Raw genomic sequence first — 20,961 nt, forward strand, 5'->3', positions numbered from 1 at the left:
GCACACACATGCATACACATATACATGCAGACACACATGCATACACGCGTGCGTGCACACACATACATACGCACACCCTACACACACATACATGCGTACACACATAAATACGCATACGCACATACGCACATAAACATAAACAAACGTGTTATGGCAGGGATGGTGTCTTTCCAACCTTCTCTGTTCCCGCTCTCTCTCCTTCCTTTTTAATCCTTAGGGCCTAGTATTCTCTGGCACATAGTCGTCTCTCAGAAAAAAAATCCAAGCTATAATTTTCCATTAAGAGCTGGAATGGTGTACCAGATCACTTTTAGTGTCCACTGTGATTCTTTTTGGTGACATGGCCCCCTGCTGTCATTAGGACATGTCCACATATCTGGGAGCGGTTAACCACACTGCTATGGGCCCAAAGAAGTGAAATGGGGGGCTCCTCACCCCTGGCCCTGGAGTCCCACACTGTGCCTATGAGGCTGGGTGCACGATGAGCTTGGCACCCGGTGAGCTAACTCCCGGGGTTGGGCAGAGCCGCTAATTCGAGACCAGGGAGGTATGTTCCGTGTTAGCAGACCCGCCATTGTTAATGCCTGCATCAGGGACACGGGCCAAGGTACCACAACGCGCAGCTAACCGGCTGGCCGAAGCAGAGCGAGGGCCCCAGCGGGAAGAGAAGAAAATTCTGGCAGTGGGATAAAGGAGGGACTAGGAAAACTGTTTAGAAAAGCAAGACAATAAAGCAAAAGCGAGGACATGGTGTTTCACTCTCCACTCCCATTTACCTTCCATATCTGGAAACTTCTAGAAGTTGGCCTGAGTGAATGAAAGAAAGGGGCTCTTGACCTGACAGTAAGACTAATACCTCTAAGGTCTCACTTTTGTTCCTGAACATACTCGGTTGGGACACCAGGGCCCAGTAGCTTTTTCACCTTGCTGTGCCTTTACTTTAATCATCTGTAAACCAGACCATTCTTTAAAAAAAAAAAAAAAAAGTGTTTTACAGAGTTCTTCATATGCATCTCATGTGCACCTGTGGGTATACAGTAAAAGTATAGCGATTCCCATTTATCAGGGAAGGAACCAGCTCGAGCAGGCCCGTGCACTTGCCCCAGGGATCATGCCAGTCCCTGCCCCTTTGCCACCACACAGCAATGAGCTAAACGTACCTACAGGATCTGCTCGTGTCTGGCTCTGTGCAAGAGATATGGCTCTGAGATGAATGATTAACATCCACTTCCCTTCGGCTAAAGAATTCGGTCTGTAACATGTGACATGTGTGGATGCTGCATCATCTCATTTCTGCTCAGCAAATGCAAAACCCCTTGACGAAAAAAACAATCAAGAGGAAAAAGCCAAGAGGCTATTCACTCAGCAACTTGCTCTGGAAGCAGGTGAAAGAAAAAGAGGAAAAGGGGCTTGCAGGTAAGATTTAAAGAAGGAAAAGAAGGAGGAAGAGAAGCCCAGATAATCATCCCAGAGCACAAACCCCTGTGACCCGAAGGAGCAATCAAATAACATGCCCTTGGGTGCCCAGAAACTAACTCTGGGGTGACCGAGAGGGAATCACCTCCTGGGAAAGCTTTCATAGGAATCAGATGGAAACCAAATGAAGGTGACTCACCCCATTCCACCTATCAACTGCAGAGAAGGGTGTAATGGATGGCAGGCTGGTCTCGCTTCTACTCTCTTATCAAATACTTTTCTGGATCTGGCTGTGAACCCAACCAGCCCTCATGGTGACGCTGCATGCCCTCATCATGCACAAAGGACATTCTCCTGCATTTCCTGCTCCAAGAACAAAGCCACCATCCACCCACTCAGCTACCCAACCAGGAGCCTGGAGTCGTATTCTCCCTCATCCCCACATCCAATCAGCCATAAAGTCCCGTTGAGTGAGAAGACCTCTTAAATCTCTCTTGAATCTTCCTTACCCCCCTGCCACTGCCCTGGGTCAAGGCCCCCGCATCTATCACCAGGACTACTGCAGTACCTTCTAACTGAGCTCTCAGCTTCCAGTGTTTCTCCACCACCACTCACAAGGGCTAACATGAAAAGCTGACCAAGTCAACAAGATGAAAATGTTTCAGTGCCTTACCAAAGAGTAGGAAAACCTTCATGCCTCACCCCTGCAAGTCCCCACCACACGGTCCGCAAGAGGCAGCAGGACACTGTGGGGCAGATCCCCTAGTATTATCTAGAACACTCCTACCTCATATTTCAAGACTCACCCTGAGCATCACCTCCTGCAAGAGGCCCTCCAAGCTTCCATCTGCACCTCAGGTAGTTTAGGTGACCCTCCCTCGTGCTTGCAAAATATTCTGTACGCATCTCCCCAATAGAACATATCACACTGTTTAGAACTATCTATTTAACTGCTTCCTCTACTTGCACTGAGCCCCCAACTGAGGGCCCAGACTCTGTGACCGTGGCTCTCGGCACGCTGTCTAGCACATCACAGGTCCCCCACAACATGACAGGTTGAATCAAACGTAAGACTAGAGTGAGGAGACGGAGCACTATCCTCCAGGATGCATTTCGCTGGAGGGCAGGGCTCCTCTCTCAGGCTCTGCACTATAGAAAATTCTAAGCATCATCGTCTGCCCAAATCCAGACAAAGAATCCAAGCCTGAAGCTACTTACGTGATTGCTCTATGCCAACTCCTCGAAGAACCCACATTCTAATGGTAAGAACTCTGTAAACAATGCTTAAGATATAATTACCCTTTCCGTGAGCAGGTGAGGTAACCCCTCCTCGGTAGCACACTCCTCTGGAACCTTTAGCACGACCAAGAAAGTTTTATTTGATGATAACTCAAGTATTTCATCTGCATCTTCATCGACGTAAGTTACTAAAGGCAGGGGGATAAAAAGTAAAAGTAAACACATGCTTAGAATAATAATTTCTTCCACTGGCTGCTATAAAAGACAAGGAGCATTCATCAAGGATAAAGCCTAGACACAGTAAGCAAGTACAAGCAGAAATGCTTTGTCTTCCTGGCGATACCAAATAAAGACAGGGACTGGCCTCCAGTATGATAAAAAATTGTTTGTTTTACACCATAAGAGCTCCCAGATGCCACTGAATACAAACTGCGGGAAAAGCCGGTGGGAGGGAGCAGGAAGAACATGAATTTCTTGGTTGAACGGGACCTGCAGCTTTAGCTATGTCCACAGGTGTCGAGGCAGGTGTTGGGGCAAGGGTCTAGGGGGTGAACCATGGGTGATGGGGGCCAGGGGCTGGGAGCAAGGAATTTCAGTGAATCACCTCAGTCCAGGGCTGTCAGAGACCCTGATGAGGAAGGGACATCATGGACCAGAACAGAGCGGGGACTAGACAGCAGCACGTGAGCCATGTCCTGACATCTCCCAGGAAGACAGAAGATGGGCAGGAAGCCTCCACTCTGCAGTCTGTCCCACAGGAGACAAATGTTGGCACACTCTTTTTTTTTTTTTTTTTTACACACTGTTTATAGAAGGGAAACCAAACAGCACTCAGAGCCCCAGGGCCCGAGGGCCTTGCATTCCTGGCACAGTGCTGTTGGTGCTCTAAGGATGGTGAGCTAACTGATTTTTTAAGCAGTTAAAGCCAAAGGAAAAACACACAAGGTCGGGGGCCGGGCACTGGAAGCTGGCACTCGTGGTAAGTCAACACCGCTCGGCCGGCTCCCCGGCGGCCTCCCCGCTGGGCCCGCACAGGAACCACGGCTTGGGCCCTGAGAAAGGCGTGGGTGGCGGAACCGGGCGCTCGCCTTGCCCAACACTTGACTCTCAGGTCTCATGCTTCAGACAGAACATAAGCAGCCTCTTTGGCTGGACTTTGAAAAGGCCCTCAGTGTATGAGGGAAAGGCAGGTGAAAAGAAGAATCCTGATACTTACTCCCTGGGAGACACGAGGAGCAAGAGGACGTGCAGAACAGAGTTCTCAGAGCCTGAGATGAGCGGCTCCGAGCGGCCGGCTCAAGGCTGGCCCCTGGCTGGCCTCTGCGAACCCGAATCTGGGGAGGGTTCCCACCTCGCCCTCCCAGGTGGTACCCCCTGTTGATACAAGCAATGTGGCCGAAGCTGACCACCTTGCCTTCCGGGGATCTGGAATTTTAGCATGTGCCAGGCTGAGGCTGCCTCCGGGACCGGCCCCAGTAAAACCCTGGGCACTGAGCCTCTGAGCTTCCCCAGTAGACAACACTCCTCACGTGTTGTGTTGTCACATGTCATTGCTGCGGCAGTTAAGTGTGTCCTCAAGTTTGTGCCTGGTTTCCTACTGGATTTTGCTTTATTTCATTTTGCTATGATAAATCACAAGTGATGTGATCTGACATGGGGCCTGGGAGCAATTGGTCAAGAAAGAATTCTTGATACATCGTTTTTGGTGCAAAAAGGGTGTTTTATTAAAGCACGGGGACAGGACCCGTGGGCAGAAAGAGCCGCACTGGAGTTGTGAGGAACAACTGATTAGATACTTTTAAGTTGGGAGAGGTAGAGTCAAAGGAAGTTTCCAAAAGGATTTCCATATGTTAAAGAGGACTGAGGGGTTCCTGGAGGCCTAGCTATTGTCAAGCTTAGGTGTTTTTTTTTTTTTCTTCTAGAAAGTCATTAACTTAAAGACAGTTGGGAGTTCCTGGAGGAATGTGCTACTCTCCCTGAGTCAAGTATTTGTCAACGGGCTGCAAGTTTTAAGGAATTTAATTTTATCTACATTTCCCTTTGCCTTTGTTCCTCACATCAGTAATCATCTCTATGCCTATATGCTGAGTCCCATGAATTCTCCCAGCAAATCACTAGATCTAGGAGTGATCCTGAGGACCCCAAACACAGGGAATTATCCCCCCACACCCTTATTTGCTATAAGTCGTGACATTATTTTGTCTGACGATAAAGTTAAGTCTTTGTAGTTTGAAAACTTGCCAAGTAAGGAAATTGTAATAAAACAAGAAAAAAAAATACAATAACCCTTTAATCAACAAGTTTTCCCTCACATTTTACGTTACATATTTTAAGTCTTGGGGTGCCTGGGTGGCTAAATCAGGTAAGTGTCTGCTTTCTGCTCAGGTCATGATCCCAGGGTCCTGGAACCAATGGGTTAGGAGTGAGCAGGAGGCAAGATCCAAACGCAGAACTCTGTTTCTAGAAGTTTGCCAATGAAAAAAGAAAAAAAGAAAAAAATTCCTAAAACGAAGTAGCAAGATTCTGATGGAAGAAGGTTTTGAAGGACAGACAATGCTAGCACATTTCAAGAGGCCCAAGTTGAGAAGAGCCTGAGGATGCTGAGTGAGACACGGAGATATCTGAAGGTCCATGGGTCAGGAGGAGCTGGGGAGAATCCTATGGGAGAGCATAGGTGAAGAGGTTGGTCCTGGGAAGGTGGAGAAACAGGGGAAAACACAAAGAAATTTCAAGGAACAGGGCTTATGGATTTGCTACTAAGTTCCTGCCCCCAAGGACCTTGCTAGTTTATAACTTGCTAATGCTGTCTGCTGAGGATTTTCCCATGAGTCACCCTACACTGGGGAGCACTGCCTTGTGCAACCTGTCCGCCTACCAACACTCTGTGACAGCATAAACTGCAGCTCTTACACCCAACGCAAAGACAAAACAATCCATTCAACACGCAGCACTTCTGAAGTCCCTGCTTACATCTCAGCACCATAGCGCTCCTACTCAGGGAAAAACTTGTATGGAAAGACAGTAAAGAAGTCAGGCTTTCCCCATCCATAATGCTGGGGAATATCACATAAGGGTCCCTAGAGTGCTAAATCTGATCACCTCTAAACTATATCTCTAAGTATCCACCTACTTGTCACAGTTTGGCTTATACAATACTTAAAATTCTTTGCCACTCCAACGAGAGTTTCACTTGTAGGGTGTTACTCAGGTCTCTCCCCTCCCTGGCTGGGGCAACTCAGTGAAAAAAGCAGAACCCCTGAAGATGCTTAACTGATCTTCTAAATTGTCCAGAAAGAAGATGACTTGGTGGGGGGAGGCTTTTTCCCCCCCTTTTATCATTTATTTACATCAAGGAATTTATACTTCTTTAGGGAGAAGAAGAGAATCCATCATTATCTTTTCCCTGAAGAATGGAGACAAAACCAAGCCTCCAGACTCAACAGGATTCCCTGGGCTCTGCTCCCCAAATTGGCCACTTTAAGAAGATTTCATTGTCTACCAGAGCATCTCCTGCACAGTGTGTTTGCAGCCCCAGCTCAGTGCCTTACACTGAGCCATGATCCTGAAGTTGTCATCACTTCAATGGCATGTCAAGGGCAAAGTGGCAGGAGATCCACCCCAGATGCAGGCAATAAAGGGTATACAGTCTGTAGAAAATTAACAATAATAAAACAGACCACAGTTGACAGTAATTCTTAACAATGTCAGTGACAAGATAGACCTCCGCACTGAACACCTCACCCTGGGTACCCCACTGTCCCCTCCTCAACTCGTTACCCCTTCTATGTCAGGACCTGTTTCTTGTCCACTTCTGTGTGCACTCCATCTCCACAGTCGTTAACATCTCTGCCTCTGAGCTTCAGTCTGCATGCTACAGAGCCTGGTGACAGGAGACGGAGGAGCTGGAGGGCGGGAAGAAGGAGGCCAAGGTAGCTCCCAAGGAACCTCACTTCTTAACGAAGCCAGCCATGCGTGTAGCCCTTGGCTCTGCCAACACTGTGCTTTTCCAGACAGCAGTGTTTTCCTCACAGTGCTCAGAAGTTCTCTGAGTTCGATTCCTATCACTGGGGCTCGGTCATGAGGCAATGGCCAATTACTGTTTACGGTCATCCCAGAAGTACCTACAGAGCTGCTCTGGGTGAGGCTGGGACTGTCAAGGAGGGAAGGAGGAGAGCCCTGGCCCCGCCCCTTTTACCCATGGCATTCCCCCTCCCCCACAGTCCCACACCATGACTCTCCCCAAAGGCCCAAACCCCTGAGGGCTGAGGTGCCAAGTGAAGTAAAAGTATCTCTCGGATTATAAAAATGTGAAAGTGTGCAAATCTCTTTACAGCATTAACATTTGAAAATACACTTTTATAACCACATTGAGAATGAAGTTTGCGCTACAAGTATTATAGAGTTCTTCCCTGAATATTATCCAGTGAACTCTCAGGTCCCTTGGGAAATGACGGAAGGAAAAGAAATTCCTGCCTCTGCAGATTGCTGTTGGGCAGTTGAAGAGGTCCGACGATTTTTGAGACTGGAAGACAGCTCTTGGGTCTTGTGCTTTAGAATCCTGAATATTAAACCAACTGGATCTGCTGCATCCTCCTTTGTTATAGGCCCCAGAGGCCAACAGACAGGTTAGCCGATGTTCAGGAGAGCACCACCTAATTGTGATGGCACGAGGTTGCACAGCTCAACTTGTTTCGACATCCACGTATGGCAGTTGATGGGAAGACGGAGTAGGAGGGCTCACACCAAAGCTCTTGTCCTCAGGAGGTCGGAGGAGGTGTAGCACCTCTCATCAACTTCTCCCTAACTCGAAACCAGCCTGTGGCCTCAAAAGATCACCATCCCACCTCAACTATGCCCTAAGTAATTAAGCAAACATAGTGCCATCAAATTTCCCTATTCCTTCAGGGACTTTAACACCTTGAGACAGGAGAGGAAGAAAAGGAATAGGAGGTAAAGGGCAAATGTAGTTCCTGAAGAAAATTCCCAGGACCCCTTCTGGAGAGACTCAGGGGCTCTTCATCCAAGATTGGGTTTATTAAGAAGAATCCGACTCAACTCAAATCCTTGTGGAGACCAGATCACCCTCAAGAGTATCCCAACTCCAGAAAAGCCCCCCCACCCCTGCAATCACCCCCACTTACAAATAAAAACAATTTTCTTCTTTCTTGTTTTAAAATGGAAATGAATGCCCACTGGAGGGTGCTATGTTTATTCATCATGAAAACCTTAATATCAATAATCATAAAAAATTAGCAACTACCTAAAAAAGCTTTAAAATGGTATGGAAGACTATATCATGCAGTCATTTAAAAAAAAAAGTGTTCACAAATCATTTTTAGTGAATTGGCAAAATGGCCTCAATATAGCATTAAAAATCCTAAAGGTAGGCCCCAAGATGATTAAAAAACAATCTGATCGGGGCACCTGGGTGGCTCAGTCAGTTAAGCATCTGACTCTTGATTTTGACTCAGGTCATGATCTCAGGTGGTGAGATCAAGCACCATGAAGGGCTCCACGCCTGGCTCGGTGGGTTAAGTGTCTGCCTTCGGCTCAGGTCATGATCCCAGGGTCCTGGGATCGAGTCCCGCATCAGGCTCCCTGCTCAGGAGAGCGCCTGCTGCTCTCTCTCTGGCAAATAAATGAATAAAATTAAAAAAAAAAAATTAGGAGTCTCTCTCTACCTCTCCCTCGCCTCCTCCGCCCACCCCACCGCGGCTCACACTCACGCTCTCTTTCTCTCTCTTTCTAAAAAAAAAAAAGAATTAAATAAATAAAAAACAATCTGAACTCAAATTATTTTAAAAATGCAAGTAAGAAAAAGAAGAAAATATAGTGCAATATTAATAATATGGATGGGCTTTATGGGTAACTGAACATGTATTATTTTCATATTCATAATAAATAATAAATAAAGGGCACCTGGGTGGCTCAGTCGGTTAAGCGTCTGCTCAGGTCATGATCCCAGGGTCCTGGAATCAAGCTCTGCATCGGGCTCCCTGCTCCGCGGGAAGCCTGCTTCTCCCTCTCCCTCTGCTGCTCCCTCTATTTGTGCTCTCTTTCTCTCTCACTCTCTCTCTCAAATAAATAAATAAAATCTTTTTAAAAATTTTAATTTAAAAAAATAAATAATAAATAAAATATGTAAAGTATATAGTTAGCACCGTGTAAGTTTTTGTTTTGTAAACACATACAACACAAATATAATAAAGTTATTTCCAAAATAGTTAAAGTAATGACAGCATATAGATACGTGGTTCTATAAAGTTTTTAAGATGTTTTCAAATGGGCTATTCATTATTTATCATTATAATAATGTACTAGGTATATCAGAGGAAGTATAATAATTATTTTATGAAACAAATGAAAAAAATTTCAAATAAGTAGGTGTAGAGAAACAATAAAAGATAAATTAGTGTTTAGGTAAGTTAAAATTAAGAAACCTTCAAGATCCAGTGGGCAGAGTTTAAAATAAAACATTGGTCTCCATACTTCTTTCAGAGCTTATTGAACAAACAAAAAAATGAAATAAAACAAAGAACCATGGATAGCTACCACCCATACAACAATCCCAAGCCAGTTTTAAATTCATATTATAAATAATGAAATAGCAATGAGCACATCTTCCATATCAGTGTAACTCATAAACGAACATTAAATAAGTTCTTCAAATGCATCAGCTTAGTCCTGTTTAAATCCTCTTACCTCCAAGAAGACATAAGCTTATGATGATGACTACAATGAGACCTAGGAAAACAGAGGCGATGACCATCCACAGTTTGCACTTTCCAATCAATTTCTTATTACAGGAGCTCCAAGGGTTCTCCTTGTTGGCCTGGAAAGCAGAGGGACACTGTGAGGCAGTCGCTGGTTTCAAGAAGCACTTCTGAATGCTTGTGAAGGGCCAGTAATACAGAAATGAAGGCAGCAGGATCCTGCCCTTTCTGGGCTACACTCCACGGAGTCAGGTTTGCAAAGAAGCAGAATGTAACCTCACACAGAAGGGAGGGAGGGGCGCCTGGGTGGCTCAGGCGGTCAGCTCAGGTCATGATCCCAGAGTCCTGGGATCGAGCCCCCGCTCAGGCTCCTTGATCAGCAGGGAGTCTGCTTCTCCCTCTGCCTGCCCCTCCGCCCCGCAGCTTGTGCTCTCTCTCTCTCTCAAATAAATAAATAAAACCTTTTTTTTAAAAAAAAGTAAGGGAGGGCGCCTGGGTGGCTCAGTTGGTTAAGCGGCTGCCTTCGGCTCAGGTCATGATCCCAGGGTTCTGGGATCAAGTCTTGCATCGGGCTCCCTGCTCAGTGGAGAGCCTGCTTCTCCCTCTCCCTCTGCCTGCTGCTCACCTGCTTGTGCTCTCTCTCTCTCTCACTATCTCTCTCTCTGTGTCAAATAAATAAATAAAATCTTTAAAAAAAAAAGTAAGAGAGAAAATACCCTGGGGGCTCTGAGGTGAGGTTGGAGGCGGGGGGAGGGGCGGTGGAAGCAGGACTTTGAAGGATCGGCAGAGAAAGGCATTCCAAATCCAGGAGAGAGCATCCTCAATGTTGATTCATAAAGGAGCTAGCTGGCCAAGAGGATCCTCTGACGGGAATGTGGTGGGTTCCAGAAGCAAGTCACGATAGTTAAGATTAGAGACCCTGAAAGCCTGGAGCCTCCTCGAGAGGGTTTTCAATGCCGCCAGAGCAGTCTGGACTTAATTTGCTGTGTGCTGGGGACCCGTGAAAGGTTTTGGAGCACAAGAGCCGAGCTGAAGATGAAGAGAAGAATGATGTGCGGTTTAGAGTGGGCACACCAAGAACAAGCGAAGAGGCTGCCGCCGCGCCCCACACTGTGGAATTAGGGCCTGGAAAGGGAAATGCAAGGCAGCTTGGGAGCCACACCAGGAAGGGGGCAGCCATGGGGGTCGTGAGGCCACAACAGCCATGCTTGATTGGTGGCCAACACCGTTTCATTTCAGTCGAACGGCCCTGCAAGGGACGCGTTAGCCCATCTCCAAGATGCAGTTAGAGCAGGCGAGACGGATCCCTGCTGCGGGTCACGGCAAAGCTGGCCCCTTGCGTCCACAGCCCCCCGCGACACGGTGCAGAGCCCCAGGTTCCGAGCGCGTCTGGTTGCCGTGGGGTGCCTCCGCTCGGGGCCACCCCCGGCCCCTACCAGCTTCCGTGACTCCTCTCCATTCCCACCGAGCCGTTCGGGAATTCACACATTGAGTCCACAGACACCGAGGGGGCAAAGTGTGGTTCTGGATCGGCATTCCCCGCCCACACTTGAAGGCAGTGACTGCCTCATTCGGCAAGTTACTGAAGCTCACCGGCCCTGACATCCTCAACTGTAAAATAAATCTAGCTCCCAGGGCTCTCGTAAAGACTAGAGATCGTGGACATGAAGCACCTGCTACACAAATGTTAGGGACCCCACACACGGGAGCCATCATTACTGTGTTCTCCAGTCCCACAGAGCAGCACCTGGTTGACTTTCTTTCCCTCATGCCTGTGGTGATGGCCACCAGAAAAGGAAATCGTTCACTTCAGGACGACAGTTCAGACTTGCTCAGTGAGAAGTTCCCAAGCCTGGCAGCACGTCAGGATCAGCTGAGGAGGAATTTAAACCACACACCCCTAGGCCCTACCTGGACACAGGGGACCAGACTGTAGAGGAAGTGGGGGGTAGGCCCCAGCCTGTAATTATTTATTTATTTATTTATTTATTCATTCATTCATTCATTCATTTGAGGGAGAGAGAGAGAGAGCACATGAGTGGGGGGAGGGCAGAGGCAGAAGGAGAGGGAGAAGCAGACTGGACGTGGGGCTTGATCCCAGGACCCCGAGATCATGACCTGAGCCGAAGGCGGACGCCTAACTGACTGAGCCACCCAGGTGCCCACCCCCCACCAACCCCCCCCCCCCATTCTGTAATTTTGAGCCTCCCAGAGTAAATCAGTTGCTTTATCAGGGTTGAGACTTCTGTTCTGAAGCCTCATCACTCTCCAGGAGCCAGGTCAGATCTCTCCTTTTGTGGAGGCCTCCCTGCCACGTCGCCCATGGAGAGATATCCCAGAACATGAGCTGTCCACACAGCACATTTGTCCCTGCTTTGTCTGGTTTCATATTCAAATATAAACAGATATCAGCCTATCTTCCAAGGTAAACTGAAACCGGATAGAAGGAGGGGTGGTTCTTAAACTTCCTCATTCTTATATCCCAGATTTGGCCTCATTCAAGTATTAGGCTCTTAATACATTGTAGAAGGTTCTAGAACTTTTAAGAAGGTACTTTGAGAAATTCTAGCGTGGAGGTCACACTTTGGAGCCCCTGAGTACACTTTACACTGGCTCTTCTGGTCGGGTGTGAGAGGAGCAACAAAGGGAACACCTGGACAGAAGAAAATGCTCTTGAGGTAAGCGTATTTCCAGAGTCCAAGGACAGAGCCACCTCTCACCCAACCCGAAGACTAAAAACTGCTCCAAAGACACCAAAGCCAAGGGCTCAATAAGACACATGGGAAAAAAGTCCCAGGACAAGGTATCTTCAACTTCCCAGGGAACAGAAACATATCTTCCTACTTACAGAGCTCCTGAGAACAAAATGACCTCATGCCATTTTCAGTCCTTACACAAGAAGCAGCCAGGACCATAAGCTTAGTACAAAATGAAAGGGGCTGGAGTCTCAAATGAGCCGCAAATTGAGGGTCAGTGAACCTCTTTGGCCTCTTGTGGCTCCACTTATGATTTCCCTTAGAAATAATAAACTAGGACCCTGGTGCTATGAGGAGACCATTACTCTGACTTCCTAGGGATAGTCACCTCACTAGTACACAGCCCCTCACCTGTAGGAAATGCCTCTTCCTGTCCAGCCCAAAGCTGCCAACCTACAGCCTGGCCCCTTCGCTGCCTGCCGTCAGCCCTAGGGGAGAGACACTATCCTTCGCAAAATTAATCTTCACAGACTTTAAGTCATTGTGAAGTAGTCCATCAGCTTACTCCCACCCCAAGAATAAACTACAGTGCTTCTCAGCTCCCTGCACATTAGAATCAACCAAGAAATTTGTATTTTTTAGATGTTCCCCCAGGAGATTCCACTGTGCCCTGAGGGTGAAGAGCCTCTGATAGAGTAGGTGTGTGTCATTTGTGCTGAGACTCCCCTAAAACCCAGGTCACAAGGACACACTGCCTCCTTCACTAGCATCTTCTTTGTCTCGTGCCCAAATTCTAGGTCACGAGGAGAAGCCAAGGCAGGTTTTTCTACCGGTGCTTTCCAGAGATTTTTGCAAACTGCATCTTACATTCTATGATTGCATTATATGGCTGGAGAATTTTTGTGGCTTTCCTCTGAACAGGCCCCCAAACAGTCACATCCCCCTTGAGATAGGGATCCAAATACATGACCTAAAGCCCTGCAACAATGGCGAACTCTCTCTCTCTTAGACACAAAAAGCTTTTCTTCTCTTTGGCTCTATTAAGAGCAGAAATTATATACATTTGGAAAAATTTTCTTAGCACTGTAGGAAGATCTGTACTTTTGTAATCTCATTGTGGGATTTAATCCACTTGTCCACCCACAGAAAATCCAGCTGATTCTTGTCCTAAATTCTGAACAATGCATAGCAATGGGGCTAATTTCCCTCAAGCTCCAAGCCCAGAACAAGCAAGGGAAAGTTCTTTCCCCACTGCCTTTGTAGACTCTCCCAGATCCGCCCTTCCAACTAGGAAGTTACCCATGAGGTGGGATGTCTTCTTCCCAATAGTCCCAAACTGAGCGTGGAGCCTGCTTGAGATTCTCTCCCTCCCTCTCCCTCTGCCCCTCCCCCTGCTGCTTGTGGGTACCTGTGTGCTCACTCTCAATAAACAAATACATCTTTAAAAAAAACAAAATACACTTCAACTTATTCTATGTAACCAAAGAGAACGATTAACACCTTAAATGGAGATTTTTTTTCTCCTTTTAAATGTTTCCTGTTCAAATATCTGAATGCCCTCCAAGGGCTCATGTACCCTTCACCTTCATGCCATTCTGTCACTCCCCATAGCTTTTCCTATTTGGCGACCTACAAAGCTAAATCACGAGGAAGTCTAGGCTATCATTGTACAGCTGGCTGATGAGGAAGTAATTAGAATACGAAAGAGCCATCTCTCCTGGGTAGGTACTAAACAATTATAAAATACTGATGCCCTACATGCGTGTGCCATGTTCTTCTACTCATCTGTTTTCAACAAGGCATTCCCAGGCCTCCTAGAGAAGCCCGGTTAACCTCATTACATGACCATTTAACCACAGACCTTAGCACCGTGACACAGGGCACACCTTTTAGTGGTAAAACTGTCACCAAAACTCCTGTCTCTGGATTCAGTCCCAGGAGTCGTTGGTATGTCCTGGATCTACCTAACATGAGGCAAGTATTTCACAATCCGTTCCTAGACCCTGGCTTGGAGGACTGACACAGCAAGCTCACAGCTGTGGCCACTGCACAGAGAACAGACCATCTTCGTCCAACCTTCATTCTTCCTTGGTGTTCATCTTTCACTCAAACATAAAGTCCCAAATCACCCTCCAGGGTACCTATAGGTCCTCAGAAAAGCAGACTTTACAGTGTTTCCAGGAATCGATGTCGAAGCAAAAGCAAAGCTTTCCCCTTTCTTTTTTCTTTTTTTTTTTTTTTAAAGATGTTATTTATTTGACAGAGAGAGACACAGCGACAGAGGGAACACAAGCAGGGGGAGTGGGAGAGGGAGAAGCAGGCTTCCCACGGTGCAGGGAGCCCGATGTGGGGCTCGATCCCAGGACCCTAGGACCATGACCTGAGCCAAAGGCAGACGCCTAATGACTGAGCCACCCAGGCGCCCCAGCTTTCTCCTTTCAATGTCCTTGCTTATCCCTTAAATCAACAGGCGAAGAAGAGTCAAAGGGGGGGGAGTGGAGAAGTGGGACCTCGAAAGATCAGGTTGGAGCCATATATATGGGGAGCTCCAAGCACCCTGTAAACCTCCAGCCAATCCTAGGGGTTAATCAGAAGGCAGATGGCTGTGAATTCAAAGTCTCTGCTGTTTTACAAGCATTTGATGAGAATGAATAAACTTCCCATCACTGCCAGGGCTGGATCAGAAAAGAGCTCAGCCTAAGCACCGCCATGACTTGCTGTAGAGATTGAGAGGAGGGAAAGCAAATGAGGCATAGTCTAGTTCTTTGGGACAAACACTTTGAAATTACTTCCCATCAACTGAGCAGGGGGAGTTCAGTCGCCTCTCCCGGTCTCTTTTCCTGCCAAATCAAATGGCCAGATCAGTAAAGGACAGAAAGCGTGTGTCTGGGGGATGTGAAGCGGGATAGGGGGATGATGGGCAGTGGGTGAGGGCTGGGGGGAGGGTGGAAGCAGCAAGGCAGTAAAGCTAAGGCAAGGAGATTCTGAAGAAAGAGCGAAGACTCCATCTATCACTCTAGTTCTTTCTCCCCGCTTGAACAAGAAAAAACTTAAAGTTACAGAGCTTTTTAAAACCACCTCTATCCCTGGGGACTCTCTCTGAAGAGAGGGGCCCGTACGGATGGTGGCAATGATTGTACAACATACACAGTTGTACAACCTGTGTAGGGTTCTCAGGTTCCATGGGGGTCAGAGGGATCGGAGGGGTGGCAGGGGGCCCTGGCGGGCTCAGGATCGGAGGGGTGGCAGGGGTTCTGGCGGGCTCAGGCGGAAGCGCACTCCCGCGTGCGCTCCATTCAGAAGCTTCCAGGGCGCACCAGCGCTCCGCGTCTGAGACGCCGGGACGGTTGGCTGGAACCCCGCAACTTTGAGGGTGCCAGGCCCGGGTCCTGGCCGGCAGCCCGGCTCACAGTGCGCCCGGACACCGCCCGCAGCGCCAAGTAGGCCTTACCTGGGCTGGGCAGGGTTCCTCGACCGAAAGAGGGATCACCTGGACGGTTCCATTGAGAGGCTTCTGCTCGTCCGGCTGCCCTCGGAGCGCCAAGAGCTCCAGGTCTTCCCCCGGCGATGGGGATCTGGCCCCTTCCATGGACGGGCAGAGGAGCGCTGAGAGGCCCGCGGGAAGCAGGGTGCACACACGCCAGGGTGCAGAGTCCAGAGTGGCCTCCCGACCAGCTCGCACTCCGCCCCCCGCGGGCGCGGCGGGGCAGACCTCGGGCGGCGGGGCGGGGCGGGGCGGGGCGGTGCTGAGGAGGCGCCCCAGGCCCCTACGGGGTAGAGCCGCCGCGCCTCCTGTGGGCTCGCGAGCGGAGCCGAGGAGGGCTGTTTTTCTGGTTTGTTCAGGGCGCTGCCGGCTCAGCCTTTCCCAGTTCGCGCAGATCCAAAGCAGAAGCTGAGCCGAGGGCCTGGCCGGGTGGCGGCTGTGGCCGGGATGGGGCCGGCAGCGCGGTGCCACGGAGGAAAGTTGACATTCCATCTCCAGGGGCCGTCTGCTGCCAGGGCTTGCCCCGCCTAGCAGAAGTTCATTCATTTCACCAGCAAGGAACTATGAAGCATCTCCTGCGTGCCAGGCGTTGTGCGAGGTTCCGAGCAGATGAAGATGGATAGTACACGCGAACACAGTCCTTCCCTGTACAAGTCCAGAGTCAGGCAAAGAGCCAGGATGGGGTGGTGGAGGGAAGGGCAGGCTCTGAGACCAGGCTGCCCAGGTTAATCCCCTTTCACACGGTTCCTACAGTGCGACCTTGGGCTTCATCTTTCCTGCCAGCTTTCTCACCTGGAAAGTTGGCCGCGTGTTAGTGCCTACAGAATGGAACTCTTGCCAGGATTAAAAGAGTTGGTGTCAGTAAAGCACTCGGAGCAGTGACTAACATGTAGGAAACATTCACAAACGTGTATCATCATCTGCCTTTGAGAAGAGGAGTCACAGACACCCCTCACCCCCAACAACACACACACACCCAACCTGAGGGAAAGGCATACGCACTCACACACAATCTAAGGTTCAGAACTTCTGGTTTGGGGAGCCTGGAATTAGGTTTGCTAAGCATGGTGTGTGTTGATCCTCTCGAAGCTTCTGTTCAGAGCAGGCTTGCCCCCAACACACAGGTATTGAGACCAGTTTGAGGTGCGGACAGGATGCATATAAATAGGTTTCACTTCAGAAGATGCTGGCTTGTGTCCAAAAGTCTGACATCTTCAAAGCCTACTATTCAGACATCTCCTAAATACTGGGTCTCTAGCTGTCTCTTGCCTGGTACCAGATCATCTGAACTCTATCTGCCTGCCTTCCGGGCGCCTGGGTGATTCAGTCAGTTGAGCCTCCGACTCTTGGCTTTGGCTCAGGTCACGGTCTCTTGGGGTCCTGGGATCCAGCCAGCCTCCCGCTCCGTGCTCAGCCTGGAGTCTGCTGGAGATTCTCTCCCTTCCCCCCCCACCCCCACCCCCTGTACCTCCCCGGGCTCTCTCTCTCTCATAAATAAATAAAATCTTTTTTAAAAAAGAACTGGAGCCTTCAAAAAGGGCCCTCCTGACAGGATCTATAGTGACAAACGAGGTGCAGCTATTGCCAGGACTGCAGCCCAGCAAGGAGGAAACAGACAGGAATAAATACTCTGACCTCTCTCCCCACCTGCCACTCTCCTTTGCGTGACTCCCATTGGGAACTGGTGACAGAGTTGGGGGTCAGCCTCCTAGAGCTCATAGAAGAAAATGAATATGGGGTGCAAAGAGAAAGGGAGCCTGCACCTTTCTGCACCTTTCCTTACAATAACTGACATCTTGTCTTCCTTCTCAGACATTCAATAATCAGGACACCCCTCTTGCCTGATCAGATTCCTCTTCCGGGCTGACCCTCACCTGTCCCATTCTACTGCCACCCCCACTTCTTTGTATATGATGTTCGCTCTGCTTACAATGTTTTTCCTACCCACTTTCTGCATGGACCATTCCCATTCACCTTTAGCTTCTAGCTGAGACTTACTTTTTCTACGAAACCTTCCCTGGCTTGCCTCCTGCACCAGAAGTCATCCACACTCTTCTCTGCGACCAATGCACCTTGCACCTATGTTAAATGCATCATATTCAGTCCAATTTAATTCAGCAAATAGTACTAAGTGCTTGCTAGGTGTCAAACATTCTTCTGGGTGCTTGGGATAAGTCTGAAGAGATAGTTAAATAAAACAAAATCATGGCCATTGTGAGGCTTATATTTAATGAGGAGAATCAAACTTAACATTTCTAGAATATTTGAAATGATTTGTGCTATGGAAAAAAAATAAAGCAGAGGAAGGGAGGCTGGAGTGTCTTGTGGTGAAGGTTAGGGGAAAGAGGAGGTACAATTATAAATAGGGCAATCACCTCAGGCCCCATCGAGAAGGTGGAATAAGTAGGATATGGGGGTGCAATGTTCAGCACGGCGACTGTAGTTTAGAATATGTGTTGCAGATTTGAAAGTTGCTCAGAGAGTAGATCTTAAAAGTTCTCATCAGGAGAAAAAAAACCCTGTAACTATGTGTGGGGGTGGACATTAACTAGACTTATTGTGGTGATCATTTACACAAATATTGCATCGTTATGTTGTACACCTGAAACTAATATCATGTTAAATGCCAATTATACCTTCAGTTTTTTTTATGTGAAATTGGAAACAAAGAGTTAAAGGTGGTAAGGACAGTAGCTGTGCTGTATGGGAAAGAAGAGGGGCGTTCAGGAATAAGGACTGTAAACTGGGGTCTGTTTGTTGTTTTTTTTTTTCTCAAAGATTCTATCCATTTATTTGAGAGAGAGAGAGAGAGAGCACATGAGAAGGGGGAGGGTCAGAGGGAGAGGCAGACTCCCTGCTGAGCAGGGAGCCCAATGCGGGACTCGATCCAGGGACTCCAGGATCACGACCTGAGCCGAAGGCAGTCGCTTAACCAACTGAGCCACCCAGGCACCCAACTGGGGTCTGTTTTACTTTTACTGTCTGAGAATCAGTAAAGTGGCCCAAATGGCTAACATGAAGGATGAGCAGTAATTTTTGTCTCATCTGTCTCCTCTACTGTTTAAGCTCCTTGAAGTACCTGTGAATTCCCAGTGCTTATCTCCGTGTCGAGCACCGTGCCCTATATAAATGTTGGTTAACTGGAATGATAGAATGATATTCTCAGCAATGATGGTTTGGTAGGCCCAGGGCCTGAGACGCCCACTAGAATCACCAAGACCTCTCAAACCTGGACCCCCATCCTTACCCAGGGCCCAGACAACCTTTCCCACAGTTCCCTGGTTTGACTGCAGGAGCTTAGTCTCAATGGGAGATTCCCTCCCTGTGTTGGATGAATTGTAGCTGTCTTCCAAGCCCGGTTTCTCTTTGAATAGATGCTTAAAATTTCCTTCACCCTCCAGAGGATCAAAAAGATACTGTTTACTGTCACAAACACACTCTAAACCAGATCTCCTAATGCTTTCTGAGTAGTGGGAAGCAGGGTTTATGTAATCTCTAAACTAGATTAGGATGCATTTCTATAATTCCATAAACCTAATCCTTGCATACAGTTGGCATCTCTATGGTAATATAGGTCTTGAAGACAAACAGATTTAGGACTCGCACTACTGTGTGCTCTTGGGCAAGTTGTTCAATATCTATGAGCTGCTGCTTCTTCTTCTTGAGAGAGAGAGAATGCACACACAAGTGGGGTGGGGTGGGAGCAAGAGAGAGAGGGAGAGAGAGAATCTTAATTCTTGATGTGGGGCTCGATCTCACCACCTGAACTCATGACCTGAGCTGAAACTGAGTTGGAAGCTTAACTAACTGAGCCCCCCAGGCTCCCCAAGCTTCTTTCCTCATTATAAAATGATTCCTACCCAGTAAAGACAATTAAATGAAGTAATTAGAATAAAGCATTTATTCCTGTACCTGACAAATAGCAGGGTCTCAGTAAATATTCCCTTACTTTCTGTGACTGTAATGATCTTTGTAAGTAATCCCCACCCACCTCCAACCCTTGGCAGCCAGCAATAATCCTTGACTCAATAGATTTTCTTTTGATATTGATTTGTGTTCCTGTCCTGTTGCATTTTTTTGATCACTGACACTTGTTGACACCTCCCAATACTACCTGAACTATTTAAATTCTTACTTGCAACTTGTTCCTGATTTCTGATAACTGCAAATTTCTTAATCTCCAGAGAGCTGATCTAGAATGTAGATAAGTGTCCCAATCTCTTCTTGAGGACTTTTTCATCCTGCCAGTCAGTCTGACTCTAAACTAAGGATTCAGAATGAGTAAGAAAGAAATGTTTCTCCCCTGAGGTAACCAAAATTAGATTAAACAATTCTTGATGGAAGTTAAAGATTTTTGGATGAGAAACCAAATTCTATATAGGTTTGTTTTTGCCATTTCTTTAAAATCTCTTTCTATAGGGGTAGCTTTTTAAAGGGTATTGTTCTCTCATAAAATTATTCCAACATTTTTTTTAAGTATACTATTCTTGCACAAATAGTTCTTTTTAATATAATTTCAAATTATTATTGACTCAATTGCTTTAGTTTGCTTAAGGGGTAAAATGTAAATAACAGTAAAAAATTAAAATCTACTTGTTGCCAAGACTTGCTGACCAGTAGAAGATTTTCAATTTTGTTTTTCTTGTCATAGTACTTGCTCTTTTTCTTCATCTCTCCTTTGAGAGCAAATAATTTTCCAAATGATTATTTTATAAACTGAAAAATAAAGTAACATCATCTAAGTGACATCACCAAAGCACCAAAGCATCTCATTACCTTCAAACAGGCCTGTGCCTCTTGAAAGCACAATATATATCCATATGTTGTCAGGTGACAAGCACTACTACTGTGAACATAGGCAATTGGGTCAGCCTTTCAGACTAATCAAGCAGAAAACAATTGGGAAAGGGTTGGTTTGTGAGGTTGCAGTTTGCAGATCTGAAGACACTGTGAAGGAGGGCAAGCGTCCCCAGTAGTCTGGCCCATAGAAATGCTCCTGTCTTGGTTTATGGAGACCATTCCTCTCTGCCAACTAATCCAGTCTTTGGATCTGCCTCTATTCACACTTTTGCAAGAATAAAGTATATTAAAGAATAAAGAAATAAAGTTCCATGTCATCCTGGCATGTTGACATAAAATAGCCAAGTAAGTTAGGTTGGTGTTTCTGAACCTTTTCCCCACCCCTGCACTGCTGAAGAACATGGTACAATCACATTTGAGCAAGCAAGCGCGTAGAGTGGTAGCATGTACATGTGGTTTGAAAAATTCCCTGCATTGAATCTGATAGATCAAGCTAGCCCTCTTCCATCTCCTAACTGAGATCACAAACTTACTCAAGGTGTTGGTGATGTTTTTAAATTGTAAATCTCCTTAAAATTGACCATGAATAAAAAATACAATTCAAGGATGCCTG

At 47.3% G+C, this 20,961-nt stretch overlaps 1 protein-coding gene across 1 annotated transcript in view; it reads right to left on the reverse strand.

The window, feature by feature from the left end:
• The window catches only part of C1H3orf52 (chromosome 1 C3orf52 homolog), a 27,705-nt gene extending 11,963 nt beyond the window's left edge, over window positions 1-15,742 (reverse strand). The window contains exons 1-3 of the mRNA XM_081797205.1: window positions 15,516-15,742; window positions 9,358-9,487; window positions 2,716-2,843 (exon numbers count right to left, since the gene is read on the reverse strand). Coding sequence (XP_081653331.1) covers window positions 2,716-2,843; window positions 9,358-9,487; window positions 15,516-15,653 — 396 coding nt within the window. The 5' untranslated portion in view covers window positions 15,654-15,742. The remainder of the gene's footprint in view (window positions 1-2,715; window positions 2,844-9,357; window positions 9,488-15,515) is intronic.
• Between the last annotated feature and the right edge of the window lie 5,219 nt (window positions 15,743-20,961).

Source organism: Leptonychotes weddellii, chromosome 1, assembly GCF_054177405.1.
Source record: "Leptonychotes weddellii isolate Sample4059 chromosome 1, ASM5417740v2, whole genome shotgun sequence".
Classification (NCBI taxonomy): domain Eukaryota; kingdom Metazoa; phylum Chordata; class Mammalia; order Carnivora; family Phocidae; genus Leptonychotes; species Leptonychotes weddellii.